Below are 19,178 nucleotides of genomic sequence, written 5' to 3'. Positions count from 1 at the left end.
GTCAGTGGATTAGCCACTTTCAAGTCTTTTGATTTACAAATCAGGAAGACAAAAATATGCCCTGATTCTTTGCTGCTTTTGTAAGATTCAAGAGTGAAACAATAATCTGTAAAATTTAGCTTTAGCAGTTTGCAGGTTGGAGGAGAGACACCATCGATTACATCAGAGTGAACTGTACAGTGAACTGTTGCTCCACATAAATCAGTGAAGGAATTTCAAGGCCATTTCCAAACTCTCAAGTTAATCATTGTACAGAGGGAGAGGTTAGGGTGGGAAAAGCATTTAAGACTGCATCAAATGAGCTACACTCAGAAACTGCAAAAATTCCAAAACCATCTCAAGCCTCCATCACAAAACACATTAAGGGAGGAGTCAGATGTCTCCTTGTCATCAGTGTTGTCTATTAAGGACCAAAGCAGCGAGTGAGGACAAATAAAACCCGCCACTGTTTGGAGATAGTTTCTACTCTGTAACAATCAACCTGTGTAAAGGTTAGCTGACCTCCAGCTCAGTGTGTGATGTAGTGATAAGTCCCTGGTTGGTCAGGAAGTTAGATAAACACACCACTTGTAATACATCAGATGCATTCTTTCAACCCATGAACACATGGAATGTAAAGTTCTGAAAGACGGATTTGATAACCGAGTCGTTCTTCAGAAGTGGTGCTTCCAAATAAAACTGAAAGCGTCTCACACCACTAAGGTGTTTCACCTTCAGATATAATAAACACTAAAATTTGAGCATGATTGTTTAATTGGTTTAATTATTATTGCCAAAACTCAATTGTTTTAAGGATCTTTACAAGTGAACTGGTTTTGGGCGTACATGCTAGCCTGAGTTACATTAAGAACAGTTTCATAGAAACCAGTCAAACCTGTTGATTTACATACCTAGGAAGATTTTACACACATGGCTTACATGAAGACAAAGTCCACCGTCTGTCCTTACATGGAACAGAGTTGACATTTGGCTACAATCTGAATAACAGTGCTTCCATACAAATACATGCCAACACACAAATTTCACACACATAGTTGACAAATCCCTTTAATTGAACAGTTCCACCTAAAGTTAACTAACAAAATGAAACTATTTAGATCTAATTATATTGTATGCCGCCAGAAATCCACTGTGATACTATGGAATAAAATGTGAACTCATACATGAACCAGTTTCACATCAAAAGGAGAACAATACACCAGCTTCTAAAAATGGATTTACCTCGTCACATCTCCTCTTTAGTCTTCTGTCCTCAGAAATTTCAGGTTTAACACAAAGCAAAAGCTAGTTAGAGTATAATGAAGTGAAGAAAAGATTTAACTTTACCACAAAGTCTTCAATAATAGTAATTACAGCTAAACGGATAAAAAGTGGTAGCCTGGCCATCACTTTCCAACACTGTTCCACTTGATTCTCATCTATCTTCTCACTTTGGGATTTCTCCAATAGAGCTGGATTTCTCAAGATGAATTCCATTAGGGCCAATCAGGGAACAGTTGTGAAAGAGGTCTTTTTTTTTTTTTTTTCAGTCTGTCTATGGTGATAGTTTGGCAATGGCGGCAGAGGAACAAAGACATTCAGTCTGTGTTGCCCACGCCTCCAAATACTGAGAAATTAAAGTCTCAGCGAGTTTAAACCCGGCAAAAACGTTGTGGCCCCTCATTAACAGCCATGTCTCATTAACAGCCATGTCTCATTAACAGCCATGTCTCATTAACAGCATGGTTGTTTACAGCGCATGCAAGTCCAATACATTTCATGGCACCATTGCTTTCACAGTCAAGCTGGAGCATTCCATATGTCACAGCCAGAATTTAGTGATTGAGTTAAAAGTGGTCTCAAGCTGCAGTCCTGAAGAACCAGTGTCCTGTAACGTTTTGATGTCTCTTTGCTTCAGCACACCTGGCTCCAAAATGGTCTAATTAGCAGAACTGTGTAGTTGTTGATTGCAAGCTAGAGAGACAGTTTCACTATTTGATTCAAGTAGAGGACAAGCAACTTGTAAAAGTTGCAGGACTTTGGTCTTGAGAACTGCAGTTTGAGACCACTGTGGTGAAATCAGAACCAATCCTTTAAAACTTCAACAGAATTCACGTCTCCAGAAACAGCCGATAGTTCAGACCCTCTGGAAAAGGCCAAGCACAGGAAAAGAGGAAGTTTCAGGTAAAAACTAATAAACACAAATTCACACATCAATACACAGATCAGTAGGCACTGTGGTCCGACGTGCCAGGTATCTAATCCACCAAGTAGCCATACTTCCAACATGGAGGCAGGTTGGGAGCAGAGCCCAGGCTCCCTGGCTTATTTCCAGTAATATGTTAGATACAAGTATTTGACAGCAGATCAGCACAGCAAGACACTGGGCACATATTGGAGCTTGTAAATTTTCCTTTCTTTGCAGGAGCTTTAATGAATTTAAATGTTTGAAATTCAACATTTGAGCAGCATTAGGCGTAAAGCTCAAGTCACCTTTCTGTTCACTTTACAAACTGTACTGTACTGAGAGTTTCTCAGCTCCATTTCCTCTGAGGGGAGTCAGTGTGTGTTTATGAAAACTGGAGAAGCATCTACAGAATTAGACAGTACCACTAACACAGGTCACTCTTTACTGAACTAAGCACAGGATGGTGGTTGGTTCATTCATTTTAATGTTACATTCATTCACTGAAAACAGGCGGGGTAAAATTATCCTCTTCATGCACACACATCCAGAAAAACAACAGCATTACAGAAAGAAAGGTCCCATTTCTGTCAGCCAAGTTGTTTGTGACTTTTTTTAAATGACTTGAGCTTCCATGAAACAGCATGGGGTTGTTTTTAGGGCTGCTCTTAGAAAAGAGTTTTTCCAAATGCAAATGATCCAGAAAGCAAGGGAGGTTCTCGCTCCACCTGTCTGAATCACCAGGAGGCTAAAAAAGCTAAATTATTTCCCACAAAGGAAAGCCTTCAACTAGAGGAGATCTTGGTCTGAAATGTCAACAGCTTTGAATATGTTCTGACCTCAAAGTCAGAGGAATTCACTAGTATAGTATTTAATTTAGCTACACCTGCAAACGAGCCAGCTAATTCCTTCCATTCCCAATCCTTGTCACGTTTGCTTTTGTGGCCATAGTCATCCCAACCAACCTGTTCAGGCATTAAGGTAACGCCATCTTAAACTTAAAGTATTACTTTGGGTGTGGTGAAGTGTGGCTCTCTTGATGCACACCGTTTTGTACATGTCAGAGCTAAACCCTACATCATTTACATTGAGGCAAACTCCTGATTTTTGGGGTGTGTATATAGAACTAAGCACATTAATTTTGCCGTATTTGATTTTTTTCAGTCTTGTAAAAAAATTAATCCACACAGATTATGAAAAGCAGGTGCTGTTCTAGCTGTCTAACACTCTCCAGCTGCTGTCTGCAGCTAGAGATTGTGATTGAGGAACTCACTGAAGGTTACTTTAAGAAGTCCAGCAAAGCCAGTTTAAGTGCCTGAGGCTGTGTCACAACACACACAAATGCACACGCACACACAACATGTGGAGGAGCAGGCTGAACTGCAGGAGAACCGATTGCTCAATGCAACATCTGATTCCCCAATAACTGAAAGTGTCTGCCTTTGTTGCGTTTGCGTGACAGCTTCCCGTTTAATACATTTTCCATTCAAATTTCTCTTCACTGGAGCGATGGCTATTTATAGAAGAAGAAAACCGTTTCATCAGTTTGATCGCTTCATTCAGTCACTGTTACACACTCATTATCAAGTTTAAAGTCTTTTTGGAAACCTGTTCTGTACATCAATCCTCACACACAGGAAATAAACTTTAAGCACAAAGACATGCCAACACAGATTCCTTTTGTCCCACCTGAGCAGCAGCAGCAGCAGCGGTCCAGGAACCATCCACAGCAACGCTGGGCCTGCTTCATCCTTAAGCACACATCCTACATACACACCTTTCTCCTCACACCTACACACTAAATAGTTTGGGTTGATCACCGCTTGATTAGAGGTGTGTGTGCACAGCAGGAATGTCCACTCCTCACTGCTGTGATTCAGAGAGAGCAAGAGATACCAGCTGAGGCTGGAGGAGGAGCCTGAAACCTTTCTGCCCCTCCCTCCTCCATCCCACTGTCCCAGACACACTTCACTTCTCTGGAACAGAAGTCAGTGTTAATTACTGTAGAGGTTTTCTCTCTAAGTGTGTAGAGTAGGAGCTGCAGTTAAAACGCTGTGTGTGGTTTCCATAAAGCTCCTCTTCTCAGAATTTCCCTGGCTTATCCTTTTTGTTATAGATCTCTGCCCTCACACTGTTTTTATGTTATGTTAAAGGTAGGAAATACCTCAGAGCTCAGAAACAAAAACATTTCCTTTTTAACTGTGACAGCTGAATTCCACCAGGATCTTTTGAATCCATGCAATAGGGCCAACTCAAAATTTACATAATATCTGTTGTGACCTTTGTTCTTTAGGTTGAATATAGGGACAGTTTAGCAAGGTATCTTCTCATACAAAATAGACCTATGCACATTTTAAATGGATGCAAAAATCCCAGAACTTTATAAAAAGTTTTCCTGCTCTCTTGAAGTAGGTCTTTGCATTAGCATAAAAATAACTGACGCTCCAGCGAGAGGAAGGAGTTAGCTGGGTCTGCTTTGACAGATCTAACACTTGGGGGGGGGAAGCAGATTTTTTGCCTTAGTGACAATACGAGTCACATTCTTTAAATCTTCCATATTTTCTCATTTTAGCCATTTTATAACAAGGTTAAATTGCAGACTAGGACATACAGTCTTTATCTGCTTTTTCATTTAGAAAATTCAAATACTAGTGTAATTAGCCAATATATCCTAAAGACAGTAGTCCTTCCTCTGAACTATTATAAAGCAATAGTTAAAGCACAGCAACAGGTCTATATAAGCACCAATCAACCCCCTTCTATGTTGTTTTTAGTGCCATAATAAAGACTATTGCTCACCCAGCAATGGCTGCTTTCTCGTTGCATGGGGTTATATCCATTCCGAAGCTAGCTAATGAACTGATTAATGACTAGCACCAGTAGCTGAGTGGCCAACAAATGAGAAGGAGACTATTCACTTGTGTTACTACTGGAGAGGCTGAAGACTAGCATGTCTAAGTTGGTCACCCTCTAGTGGACCATCCTGTCTTATGCTAATAGCAGCCTCCCCAGGGCTAAAGCTAGTCTATCCAGTTCTAATAGCCACTAGAGGTATACGAGTTTCCAGCCTCTCCAAAGTGAATGCAAGTGTCAACGCCAGTTGACAAATGATCAGTAGCTGGTTTGGAATTTATATGGCATCGTGTGATGAGGAAGTAGCTACCATTGTGTGTCCAAGTCTTAATTTTGGCACTAAATCCATGCCATACTTTTTACCCATATTTTTGACCCAAAAGTATTTACTAGAGGACATTATGATCACCTTAAAAAACCTTGCTCTTCACTCTCTACATACATTATTTACAGCCATGGCTCCACTAACCTACAGCTAGCCTACTAATTAGCTGCCTACGTGGACTGTAGACAGCTAATGTTGGGCTTAGAACTCTTGTGTTAGTAATAGACAAACAGTCTGGGTGTCAAGATTGGATGCAAAAATGGATGTGTAATTTTACATAATATAGAAATAATAGTTTGTGTAAAGGGAAATTGTAAATATCTCTGTTTTTGTCTTGGTACAGGAAGATCTATAGATTTTTTTCTTTTATGTAAATATAATTCTGTCGAACCCAAGTAAGAAAACCTGAAGCTCTACTTCATCTAATGGAAATGTTTATAAACAAATCAATAAATGCTAGCAGACATTTCTGTTTTTACTTTAAAACAAAGATTTTGGGAATCAAGTAGATTTTTCTTAGACATAGAAAAGACAAACCTCAAAAGTACAGCCACCTGTTAATGTCTGTTCTAATGCAGGGGTGGATGTTCAAAGTCTACAATATATTGTTGAAGAACTTTATCACAGTTGTAAATCATTAATTTGTATCTAATCAGGTAAGATACACATATCAGATATGTGCCCAGTACACATTCAGACCACAAATACACCTTTTAGTAAAAGATTCTACATAATATGCACATCTGCTCCACCCTGAGGAACATTAATAAATTGTGTGTGACTCTTATGATTTTCTCAAGACATTCTATCATGTCTATGAATAATTTTTAAATGATTTAGGATGTTTGACTGGAATCTGCTTCTTCAGTGAGCTGTTCCAATGAAGGATGAGCACTAGCACCATGGCTGAAATATGGATAAATGTTTACATCCATCACTGCCATTGTTTTTAATCATTTATTGTGTGAAAAAGCTTATTCATGTCTGATTTTAATTTGATTTGATATTTAATGAAAACACTGCAATTGTGAAATTTTGATTTTTCAAGATCTGCAGAATATTTGCACACATTTCCAGTGCAAAATAAGCTAATATGGTCTGCTCCTGGTCAGAAGGTCCAACAGTTTGCGCCAGTTCATGGAAGCCTGGCTTCTGTCAGACTGCCCCAGGGCAGCTGTGGCTACAATCTGAATTTCTCTATGTTTGAGTGTGAAGCGCTTTGGAGTCCACTGGACTTGAAACAGAGCTATTCAAGTTCAGACAACTTACTATTTACCGTCATCCCTGTAGTCACAGTAAAGGGGAATAAACATGTTTCTCCACAATCAGAGCCATACTGCTGAACGCTGTGCTTTGGAAAAAGTAGGTCTTATCAGCAAACTGGTGGTAGGGGTTCTAAAATAGTTCTGAATCCAAGTAGGACTCAAAAAAGGACCCCTAACAGTCGATCTATAATGGATTCACAAACAATGTCCCTGCAATCGGGCTGTTTGGCTGTATTAAATCAAATAATATATTAAGCCAGTGTTTTCTACTTTGTTCTTGGTATTAACAGACCAGCCTGCTTATCTGGGTCAGAAGAAAGCATGTTTCCTATACTATACCATGTTGGTCAGTCAAGTATTGATAAAATGAAAAAATCTGATTACCCTGACTCCACTGATTTGAATTTTATCATGATTGAAAGTTTTTATTCTCTAAATTTAAACTGTTTGTCAGAGTAGCACCATAAAACTATTTTAACTAGTTCATCATAAAGTCAGTTCAGACAATTTTAAAATTCAGTTTAGTTTATCTACATGACACCAATTTATAGCAGGAAATATGACAAAATTAGTCCAATTTGTCAATAGTTTTGTCCATTCATGGACCTGAGCTCAACAGATCCATGAATAAAGCTCAGACCCATTTCGACCCTCTAAAGGCTAAATCGGGGGAATGTTGAGGTCCTTCCAGGCTAGTGAGGAAAGGTCATTTCTCCAGTGAATTATGGGTCTATGAGCCTCTGCAGAGCCCTTTTGATGCAGAGACAGCAGTTCTACTTCAAGCTTCACACCCATCTCTATCAGAGAGAACAGCTAACCAAGAGATTATTTTCATTTGTATCCAGAACCTTGTTTATGTGCTTATGATCCATGCCTCGTGACCATAAAAATCAATAGCTTTGCTTTTTGAATCAGATTGCTCATCACCGCATCAGGCTTGGGCAAAGCCCATAATACAGCAGACAAAGCCCCAATCTGTCTCCTGCTCCTTCCTGCCATAACTCGTGAACAAGACACAGAGACAGTTTAATTCTTCCATTTTGAGCAGAGACTCGCTCAAAACCCAGAGGGATCGGTGCAACTTTTTTTAGGTTTACATTTTGCTGCAAACAACCCAGTGCACACCAAAAATTGTGGACAAAAGACCAGAAAAAAGTCACATTATATACAAATTCCCAACGTGAGGTCCACAAAGCAGACAGCCACTTCTTCACACACTGCCTTGACATTGTGTCCTTGAACACCACAAGAAGCATCAGGGGCCAGAGGCAGCCAGACTGAGTTTAACACGCACCAGGAGCAAGCTTCACATTGTAACAAGACAACTCTGGCTTTGGTTGTAAAATAACCAGACAGTCAGATACTCCTGCAGCCCCGCTCCCAAAAAAAGTCTAAGCAACCTAGAAGAGTAAAGATCTTGTCTAATACAGAAACAAATTTAACGTAAATGTATATTCAAATTAACTTCAATCCAATAAAATCAGTCAGGTTCCAAGCCATTTACAGTTAGGTCCAACATAAATAATGATGCCAGCAGATTTAGATTTCGAACAGTTTTTATTCAAACAAGAAATTCTTGTCTGATATGAAATTAAAGTAAACCTCTATAAGGACAATAAAGCAATATAAAGGGAGTGTCAATAATGATACCACAAAGCTGAATTATCACTTTGCTCCAGCCCTCTATCCAGACTAACCAAGGAGAGATAGTGCAGAAAAACAACTGTTAACAGAAAGCAACTCCAGCAGATCCAGGATCAGAAGGAACAACAACCTGCCATGACAGCAGTAAGCAGACTGAATTCATTCTTTAAAATCACTAACTTTTCCCTCTTCAATAAAAGTGTATCTAATTACTCAGCACTGAGTTCCTGTGGACTCGTATTAGTACCAGCACCAGAGAGTATTGGATAACAGCAGACTGAATGATGACTGTTTTCAGCCTAACTGCCGGTCCTCCAGCAGGGGAGGCAGATCCCGATGAGCTCTGCAGCAGCAGATCAGCAAACACACGAGGACATAGCCTAGATAAAGAGTTTCAGCAACACTGTTTCACTGCAGTGTCCCATTTTATTCACCTTCAACTTCTGATGATGCAGGAAACGGCAGTCATTATGTGTGAATGCTTGAACTGCAGCTTTCCTTACCGCAGTCTCATGACTCAGGTAAAAGAGGCAGAAACTCAGACAGGCAAATAAGATCAACAGTTACAAACCACACTGACTTCATCTGTCAGCCAGTTTGACTAATCCAACCCTACTGTCATAAACACGTGCAGCCGTACTGCATCCAGCTTTATTCTTGCTCCTATAATAAATTCAGGCAGAATTTTTGTAGATTTTAAACATTTTCTTGTCTCTTTATTCCATATTTTCCAGTAGTGGAAAAGCTGCTAAAAGAAATGGAAGCTTTTCAGCCTGAGGATGTGAAGAACAAGGATTAAAGACATGCCTTTTAATCTGTCTCATTCTTCCTTTCACTTCACTTTAGAGTTTCACAGTCTTTCAGAGAGGACAAGACCTACTTTATGAAGCAGTCACAAGACACCTGCTGCCCAGATACACTCACACGCGCACACTGCTTTTGTTCTCTCTAAAACCAAGAAGATAGAACACATCACTCAGTTCTAAAGTCCCTACTATCGGAGAACAGACTTTAAGATACTGTTAGTTTATAAATCACTGAACAGCTTAGCACCACAATACATTAAAGATCTGCTGGAGTTGTATCAACCTTCCAGGCCAATAAGGTCTTCTGGTTCTGGTTCTGCTCTGCATCCCCAGACCCAAACACAGAGAAGCTGCATTCAGCTTCTACGCATCACAAATCTGGGACAAGCGTTCAGAAAACTACAAAACATGTGTGTTGATGGTTTTGATGACAGCACTTGACAAAATGTAATGTTTGTTTCTGGTTTCTCAATTGGTTTTTATACATTTTTACTTTTGTGTTTTTTAAGAGAGAACACTTTGAACTGCCTTATTGCTAAAATATGCTATACAAATCAACTTGATTGATTGATTGATTGATTGATTGACGCAGGAGGAAACCAAGTGCTGTGTGCCCTGATGCTTCCCTGCCTTCTAACTGGAACACGTAATGATGGGATTCAACACAGCTCAATACCACCATCTGCAGGACAAAAACAGCCAATACAATATTGATTGTCCAAAATTGTCCAAGATTGTCAATATTGTCTTTTGATTGTCAAAAGACAATATTTGGTCAATATTAATAATAATATATTATTAATATTAGAATATTAATGATATATTAATATATCATTAATATATTAATATGATCATTTTTATGCAATGATTTTGTCTCTAAAGGACATTGACATTTAGGGGTTGAACCAATTAGTCGACTAGTCGACTCTAGGACGTCTCGCGAGTTTTTACATTTCATGTCGACTAGTCGCAGTCATGTGATTGCCGGTGGTGACAGCCTGTGCTGATCTGACAGCACAGTATACGTCACAAGACACAAGAAAAATAAGTTAATACATTAGTTTAAATGATATGTAGATGGATGCATATTTGTGGTTTTACAGTGTTTTTAAAAGGAGATGGAGTTGCAGCTGCAGTCGACTACAAAACACGAGCCGTCTAAAACTCGCCCCCTTCCCGCTAAGGATGTCACTTAGCCGGCTCGCGAGTGTCGCGAGTGCTCTGTACTGTGCTAATGACAGTGAACTTTATTTACCCCCCCGCCCCCGTGCCACCTCTTTTTATTGTTTTTACATGCCATCTAAAAGATGTGCGTTTCCTTTTGAATGTTGGTTTCCCAGCAACTTATTATTTATCATAAACTATCCCGATGTTTTGTTGTTTCACTTGTTGCTGTTCTGTGTAAATGCCGTATTTTTCCGTGAAAACGGGTAATAGGCTAAAGCCTGTACGTTACTCCAAAGCTTTGCGTCTTGCGTTGCTATGACGTCACAACGGCTAGTCAACTCGACATCGACTCGACTTTTATCATGTTGATGTTGACTAGAAAATATCTTAAATCGTTCAATCTGCTGAGTCAGCAGAGCTTCCTGTCGCGCATCGGGCGGAGGAGAAGCAGGTGGTTTCGTTGAATTCAGCTGTAACCAAACGGGATCCGTTCATAACAACATAACATAACATAATTTTGCCGTGAAAATAGCTAATAAAGCCTCCAAGTTGTGAAGGTTTTTTGCGCTTACGTCACTATGACGTCACCGCGACTAGTCGACATCGACTCGACTATTATCATAATGTAGTCGACCTTAAAAAATATGTAGTCGTTCAACCCCTAATTGACATAATGCATATCAGGTTGTTGCAGGGTACTTTGCACATTCTGAGCATCACTGCTAGCAGTCTGTGAGCAGGACTCTCCTGATAAATGGTGAGGAACTGTTCCTACCTTTCCCTGAGCTGAAGAAGCAGTCCATCTCAACACTGGACCGAGAATGAGAGACGCAGAGAGCTGAGCTGGGGACCAGCCCCTCCTGAGGCGGGCTGCGCTCGGTGGTCCGGACCAGACACCAGCCGGGCCGCTCTGTGGGCCGTTCCAACAGCTCTACAGTCTGGCCTGCAGTGGACACAAGAGAGATGGCTGTCTCGCTGTAAGGTCACTGGAAACCGATGCCTAGGAAAAAGGTGTGAGCAGGTCTCACCTGTGCTGATGGACAGCTCTGAGCTGCATCCTGCTGTGAAGTCCTGGAGGACCACGGTCAGCTCACACCCACCAGAGAGCTGCAAACAGAGAGAACCACACATCACAACCTGCAGAGCAATCACCTCTTCCACAGACATAGCACTGTCCACATTCCTGCTCTGGAGAGAGATCCAGAATCACACAATAACACACAATCAGAAACAGCTTCACTACAGCAGAGGATCCCTCTTCTCCAAGCATGAGAAGTTTGTTTTGAGAAGTTGTCTACGTTGTTAGGCTCACGGAATGTAAAACAGTTTAGAAAGAGATTCTGAAAAAACTTAAGACATAAAAGATAAAACGTAGATTATTTCATAGAGGTAGCCATTTTTTATCCAACAGAACAAGAAGAAATTAAAAGGTTATCATGGTGGTGTGGTTGAGTGGTGGAGTGTTGGGTGTTGTTGATTGGCACGTCAGAAGTATTGTTCAAGTATACTAAATTTTTATTAACCTCTTAACTGTCTCGTCCAAAATGCCTACATCTTATGCAATAGGTCTGGCTTCCTCATCACAGTTAAAGAGCTGTTGTTGTGTAAACTCCTCTAAAGCTCAAATTTTAATGTTTCACTGAAATAGATTTTAAATGATTGTCTTGGTACAGCTGTTTGTAGTGACTTGAGCAGAAGTAAAATTAAATACAGTTGCAATCTTAATGCATGTCATACCAAACAACTGAGTATTACTTTATACTTGTGGTTTTATTGGATTTCAGTCTGTCACTCAGTATTAGCAAAACCTATTTTCAAATGATCAATACAGGATACCAAAATAAAGCAAAATCTAAGGAGGAAGGCCATCCCTGGTTTTTACAGATTCTATTGCCACTGGCATTTATGGTAAACATTTATATAAGCCCAAAGCACTGGGCCAGACCTGACCATAACAATTCCACCCAAATATAATAAGGCTTTAGGCCCAACAATTTGTAAAAAAGTTTTCACGTCTAATGAGTCTAATTGTGGAACCACTCTTCAACAGAACAGGACTAGCATGTGCTCACTGTGACCTCTGTAACCCATGTTAATGTTTACCCCTGAGAACAGGAGAAGGAAGCTGAAGCACTCAAAGTCCTCATAAGCTATGCATCACTGTGTCAGCTTCATGGCATTGACGTATGCTGGTCTTTAGCCACGTCAACCTGGGAAACAACACACACACAGATGCCAGCCCTCAGCATTTACACACCAGTCACATTAACACGGAGTGATCAGGCGGTCGGCCTGGATACATGAAATCCAACAAATCCCACCATTTATTCATCAGTCTGTGTAGACAGATCCAAACTGTTTTATTACCCATCAATAAGACTTGGACTGTTGTAAAAAGAAAAAAAAAAAAAAAACAAACAACTGATATCACTTTAAATATTAAATATCTAGTTTCTGACGGTGAATCAAATTAATTAGAGATGTGTCATGTAACAACCAGTGACGACTGCAGAGCTGCTTAAACCTGTCTAGAGGAGAACTGATTGAGATGGGAGATGTTCCAGAACTGTTTCCATCAACAACATAAAATCTCTCTAAATTCTTCCCTTTATGTTTCACCAAACATTCACCAGCATCGTTCAGACAAACAGGATGAATTAACTGGACAAACTGCTAGAATGTGTAAGTAGTGGCAAGGTTTAATTGAGGCCAAATCATCTTCCTCTTTTTGCTCCATTTTCTCTGTTTTGGAAAATGTTAGGTGGTGTGTGAGTGTATGCGTGTACACTACAGTGTGAGCTGGGCTTAAGATCTCCTAGCAACAAAGACTGTTGTTTCTATAAAGGTGGAGGTGAACTTCTACCTGACAGATGGCCCCACACACACACACACACACACACACCCGCACACGCACACACACAGTTGTTTTCGGTCCTTCTGGCTGATTAGAGCTCAGTTCTGTTCAGCTCTGAGTCGAACCATCCAGCCCATGTGCTGCTGGTAACAAAAATGTTCCTGCACATTTTCATATCAAATTTCAAAGTGTTTTTTGGCTCCAATTTTCTGTTCCATCTCTGTTCATTTGAAGCTCACATATAAAGCAGAAATACAAAAGTTCCGTTTGAACATGGTAAAGATTTTACTGCAGTGATTTGGCCTTAAACACCACCGACTCCATGACATGAAATAATGGACAAAGATTGACATCTATACAGATGGACAAATGAATGAATAAGCAGTTGAAGGGTTGGCTGGATGAACTGATAGATGATAGTTTAGTCTTTGTTCCTACACATTTTCTGACCACTTCAGAATTCATTTCAAAAATACTTTATTTACCACAAAAGAAAATTAAGCTTCTTAATTCATATCATCCAAGTACCTTCAAGAAGTTGATGTGGATGGTGAAGGATGGATGTCCAGTATCAGTCAGTCTTGCAACAAATCTAAAGGTGGGTCCTACCAAAGCTCTGCTAATCCATCTCATTTACTTTTGCTGCTTCCCTTTAAAGCTTTGTCTGGCTGTTTGGTTACAAATCCAAACAGCCAGGGCAGAGCGATGGAGTCGTGGATATGACCCTCACCCATCCTGCTCTGTATCCACGAAGCCTCCTTATCAGATCCTCTAGGATGTGAGGTCAAAGTTCTCATATTAGACCTTGAGATGATAATCAGCTGCACTTGCAACAATAATAGGAAGTGCCATAGTTATGCATATAAATATTCTTTTCACATTTAACAATCAAACCAGCACCACGACTTTGATGCTTTCAGGTGACCTGTGAGGTCTGAGGACATTCCAGCTGCATTCAGTTCAGTTGAAGTTTATTTCATCAAGGACAGCATGTTAAATAATGTAACATATGAGAACCAGAGCAACTGTTTTCTGTCACACACTCACACCCATACAACTATGTTAATTCATGCGACAAAAAAAGTAAAATGTGCATTAGAGGAAGCTAATTCTCTATACGTTAGTATACTTTAGTATTCACATATCTGTTTTGTTTCACCTGGGAATCAAAATATATTTATATATAAATATTTATAATATTTACCTTACACCTGAAGGTAAACTGTTTCAGAAGTGAGGACCTCTGAATGAGAAGAAACATTGCCAAAATGATGTTTTGTATTTTTCAGGTTTACAGTCTCCATTAAGTCCAACTCTAATTACACTACTGGCTTTTATAATCATTCTACTCATCAGCTCCGAGACAAGACTGTTTATACATATAAAAGACAATTTTAAAAAAAGAAAAAAATGTTAAAATTGTCAAGGGCTAAAAGATTGCGTTTCTTCAGTATTTTGCACTGGTGCCACTTCATTGGGTTTTTGTCTAAGACTACGATAAATGCCTTTTAAAGCAGTTTAAAGATGTCTTGTTGCTTCAGGACTGTGACTGACTTTCACCTCCACCATGTTTTCAGACTGATCAGACCGGCTTGCTTTGTTTGAGAGAGTGGGAATTATACTCTGCCGTCTTGTCATATGACCCTCCTCTGCGCACTCCAAACGTGTGGCATATGAAAGCTTGTGATGGTCACATGGCAAACATTTAAAAAAGAAAAAAAAAAGAAACTTCATATGATGAAAACAGATCTAATAAAATTATGTGAATTTTTGAAAACGTATTACCCAATTTCTGGATGTTTTTATTTCCTTTTGTCTGAACAAACGATGGATAGAAATGCTTGTAGTATTCAACAAGATAAATGTGTATTTTCCTGACAAAGAATTTATTACAATATCTTAAAACTAAGCTTCTGTTTTCATTATGATGTTTTAAACATTTCTTTAACATAAAATGATGGCTTTTTGTTGTAAAGATTGCTTAATGTCCTATTAATCTCACACAATTTTGATTTGTAACCCATTTAGTATGCATTGAAATGAGAGCAGTAACTCTGGTAAGATAAGTGAGCTGAAAACTGAAAATATATATTTACTCTTTCACCTCACCTCTACGCTTTAACCCAATAGATGTGCTAGTAGATAAATTCCTTTCTAAAATTTTAGATACCATTGCTCCCATTGAAGTGAAGGTCGTTTCTGATAGGAACAAGTCTCCATGGAGATGTGTGCAAACAGATCTCTAAGAAACCTTTGTCATGGTGCCAAACATGAATGGCATGAAACGTTTATTATGAAATCTATAAAGAAATCTATACATCACTCAACATTAACACATGCAAAGGAAACGTTATTTGCAGAAATCCTAAGGGGAAACAATAATGCCACAGCTGACTCATGTGACTGAACCACCTGAACTCCACTCTAACACAGCCTGCAATTAATTTGCCAACTTCTCTGTTGATAATTTTTTTTTAATTAGTTTAATCTGCACATTCAGACTAAATCTAATATCAATGCTAGGCACAAACATAACAGATGTGAAAAAAAAGACTCAATTTCAAGTACTCAACTATAAAAGCTTAGAAGAAAATCTAAATCAGTTAAGCTCCTCTTATTGCCGTCTTGATTTCATGCACACAAAATTCCAGGAAGTTCAGCCGATCTTTGCATCAGCTCTAATTCAAATACTAAACTCATTCCTCTCATCAAGTGTTTTTCCGCAGGCCTTAAAAACAGCAGTTATCAAACCACCGATAAAAAGAACAATCTGGACAAATCACTGCTGCAGAATTACAAGCCAATCTCTAAACTCCTCCATCGCATTGAAAATATGATCATTACTCAACATTAAGTTTTAGATAACAGTCTCACACTCATTTCTACTCTACACCTCCTTTGGTTCAAGAATATTTACTTTGCTTTTTATGACCACCCGAGTTTGTGCAGGACGTTATGTTGTCTGCAAAAGACAAAGTCCTTGAGACAGAGATTCCTACTTCCTGGAAGATGTTCCTCAGTGTTTCCCTTAGAAAACTAGCTGAGCCCATTGGCAGAAGCACTATGTGTTTTTGTATCAAAAAATGTTAAGATTATTAGGTAATTATGTATGTTGTTGGAAAACACTGTTGACAATACCCAAACACACAACTATATATTCTAACATTTTTTTAAAAAGCAAGCACAAAAAGATTAAAAATAATTTTTTTGCACTTCAGTCAAATCAATGGATCTTCGAACAGGCTGTGTAATGCTGGTCACATTCAAAGATGACCTAAAGTATGCACCAACTAAGCATCCCAGACATTCACAGGATCCTCATGAATGCTTAATTTCTGCTACAGACGGTAGACCTGGAACTTTAACATTTGCTTACTGAAAATGACAATACCATTTGATTTAATCCCACCATCTGGGGATGCAGACAGTGGGACTCACACCCTTGACTTTGAGCCTGTTTCAGTGCCTCAATTATAAACTAATGGCTCGGAAAAGCCTGCTCCCAGTTTGGGTTCAGAGTTTAATAGAGGCATTCCAGAAAGACCAACTTACCAAATTCAGTTACACTGATCCTGAATGACAAAAAGAATTAGACTTGGGCCAGAATTTGATTAAGACTAGATTACGTATGTATGCATTTAGACACAAAATGAGCTGGATCCTAAATTGACATCAGCACAGCTAACTCAATAGGTTCTTACTAAATCAGATCAGTATTATTGGCTTATATTACAGTGAAGATGAAAACAAAGAGCTTTAGTGAATGTTATTAATAAAAATCATCTACCAGCTGTCATATGACCTCTCTAACACACACAAACACACACACATGCTCGCACTGTTTCTGAGTTTCTGAGAATAATTCAGCACTCCAGCAGCTTCAGGTTTCTAGTCAATGTGAGGAATAAGAGCTGACACCCAGCAGGACTGACCGTCCTTACTGACATGGAGGGATTTTTACATTCTCTGGAGGCATCATTTGTATACCGACTTCAGATAACCAAAATCACAAAGAACGAAGAGTGACAGTCTACTATCGTAATTAAAGCTTCTAGTTGATTCATTTAAGATGTAATACCATGACAATGATACTAAGAACAGCCATCTAGATAAGTCATATACAAAGGTGTGGTGTGTAAAGCATGCCTACATTTGGATGTTCACCATGCGTTTTAAAACTGGACAGAAAGGCAGGGAACAATCCCCCCAGGTACTGAAGTGAAAATATCCTGTACATCCAATCACCAGGTTCTATTTGGACATTTTGGTGGTGAACTGAGTTAAGCTGATCGTCTACAGCTCCATATTGGACCTGTTGGGGGGAAGTCAGTGCAGAACCGAGAACAAACAGTGTCAATACAGCAGCAGTTTTACTTTACCCTCCATGTGTTTGCAGTCACATGTAGACCAGCATGGTGCCCATAAACATTCAGAGATGCCGTGATTAGTGTCTTAATAACTCTGAATTATAAAGCCTGTTTCAGCTGTTATCAACCTGCTGAGACGAGCCCCTCTCTAAACCGCCTCTGATCTACCACATCTCACAGGTTACATAATATTGCACATCAGTTTTAAAGCGGCATCATAAAACCAAAGGGCGTGTGGAGTGGAACTATGCAGGGCTGATAAAGTGTTTCACATTGAGGGTCGGACTCTCTAAAGGGTTTGGTACAACAGAGGTTGACTGAGCTTCTCTCATTTCAGCGTCATGATCCACCACAGTTCTCATGTGTTTTTATTATAAATCTGACAGTCAGCTGGTCACACAGACCATACAAAATATAAATCTTAATAAAAAACGCTTCACATTGATGTGCTTATGCACATCAACATGTTGAATGTGGTTCTGTGCAAAGTTCTGGGTATTAAATGCATCGGTTTTATGTCCTGACATGGATAAACTTCAATACAGTTAATGAGGTGATTTACTATTGCTAGAAGAATCCAGTTATTCTCACATATTTGTTTGACAGAAAGCAACAAGTAGCATCAATACCGGGGTGGAGCCTGGGTAAGAAGCATGTCATAAACAATAAAAAGACCAACGTAAAGAAGGTGATGATAGGGGTGAGAGACCGGGTACATGCTCCAACGCTCGAATGAATGAACAGCTTTCACAGCTCAAGGGAATTTATCTATTCAAAGCTATTTCCAGGTTTCTGTACTGTGTGAAAAGTAGACTAAAAAAATAAATAAAACCACATTCCATGAATAAAACCTTTTCCACTAGTCACACCTTCCCAGTGTGAGTCAGTGGGCTAATTTTTTTTTAAAGCAAATAAAATGTGAAAATATGAAAACCGTTACAACAATCTCTGTGAATTGATTTTAAAACTCATATTTCAGACACTAGGTATTGAGGTCAAACGATAACATACTAGCAGTGTGAATGAAACAGCAGCATGAAGGATTACATATAGGTCTTGCACAAGTATTCATAACCTTTGAACCTTTTCACATTACAAGCTCAAGCTTCACTGCATTCATTAAGGTTTTATAGGTTAGAGCCATACAAAGTATTGCATAGTTGTGAAGTGGGAGAAAAATAATTGTTTTCAAGATGGTTTTTTAAAGCAAAAAAAGAAAAAAAAAATTAATGAGCCATGGATTTGTGATGAGTCACCCACAGTTGATACTTCAGAGACTTTTCCTTCTCCCACATGTCTGCTTTGTGGCCTACACTGCTAAAAGGACTTCTTGAAGCTTTCCTTTAACAGTCACTTTCTTCCTGCATCTCCTAGTTGTCCAGCTGACAAATCCGTCCATCTGAGCCTGTCATTTCTGATGGATGTTCATTTTCAATTGTTTCATTTTAAGAGAATGGACTGAATAGATTGGATGACTTTTGAAGTTAAAAAACAGTCACTTGTTTTACACTTTGGTTCATACAGAGACACTAAGAAATTGTTAGCTTCAGGCTTGACCTCTAGTGAAGTTTGAAACTATTGGATGTTTGGTAATGATGTACGACAGCTCAATGAAGCTTACTAGACATTGTGTGCACTGTAAACAGCACCTTGGGAGTAGGGCAATGACATCTTTGCCAACGACAAAAGGTCGTATACATTGTACTTGCTTAAATTTTAATTGCTCAATATTG

The 19,178-nt window shown here is 39.2% G+C and overlaps 1 protein-coding gene across 5 annotated transcripts in view; it reads right to left on the bottom strand.

Annotated features, from left to right (window-relative positions):
- Nucleotides 1-19,178, bottom strand: part of kalrna (kalirin RhoGEF kinase a) — a 141,991-nt gene that overhangs the window by 37,996 nt on the left and 84,817 nt on the right. For 4 of the 5 annotated variants that reach the window (XR_006372045.1, XM_044130993.1, XM_044130994.1 and 1 more), the window contains 2 exons: nucleotides 11,253-11,331; nucleotides 11,000-11,167 (listed from right to left, as the gene is read on the bottom strand). Coding sequence is in view for 4 of the 5 variants with exons in the window: in XM_044130993.1 (XP_043986928.1) it covers nucleotides 11,000-11,167; nucleotides 11,253-11,331 (247 nt within the window). In the remaining variant the exon portion in view is untranslated. Of the gene's footprint in view, nucleotides 1-3,853; nucleotides 4,033-10,999; nucleotides 11,168-11,252; nucleotides 11,332-19,178 lie in introns of those variants that run through there. The other variant, XM_044130996.1, reaches the window with a different exon arrangement.

The sequence above is a fragment of the Gambusia affinis genome, linkage group LG11 (assembly GCF_019740435.1).
Source record: "Gambusia affinis linkage group LG11, SWU_Gaff_1.0, whole genome shotgun sequence".
Lineage (NCBI taxonomy): Eukaryota > Metazoa > Chordata > Actinopteri > Cyprinodontiformes > Poeciliidae > Gambusia > Gambusia affinis.
The sequence above is the reverse complement of the archived record's forward strand: the minus strand, read 5'-3'. Positions and strand labels throughout refer to the sequence as shown.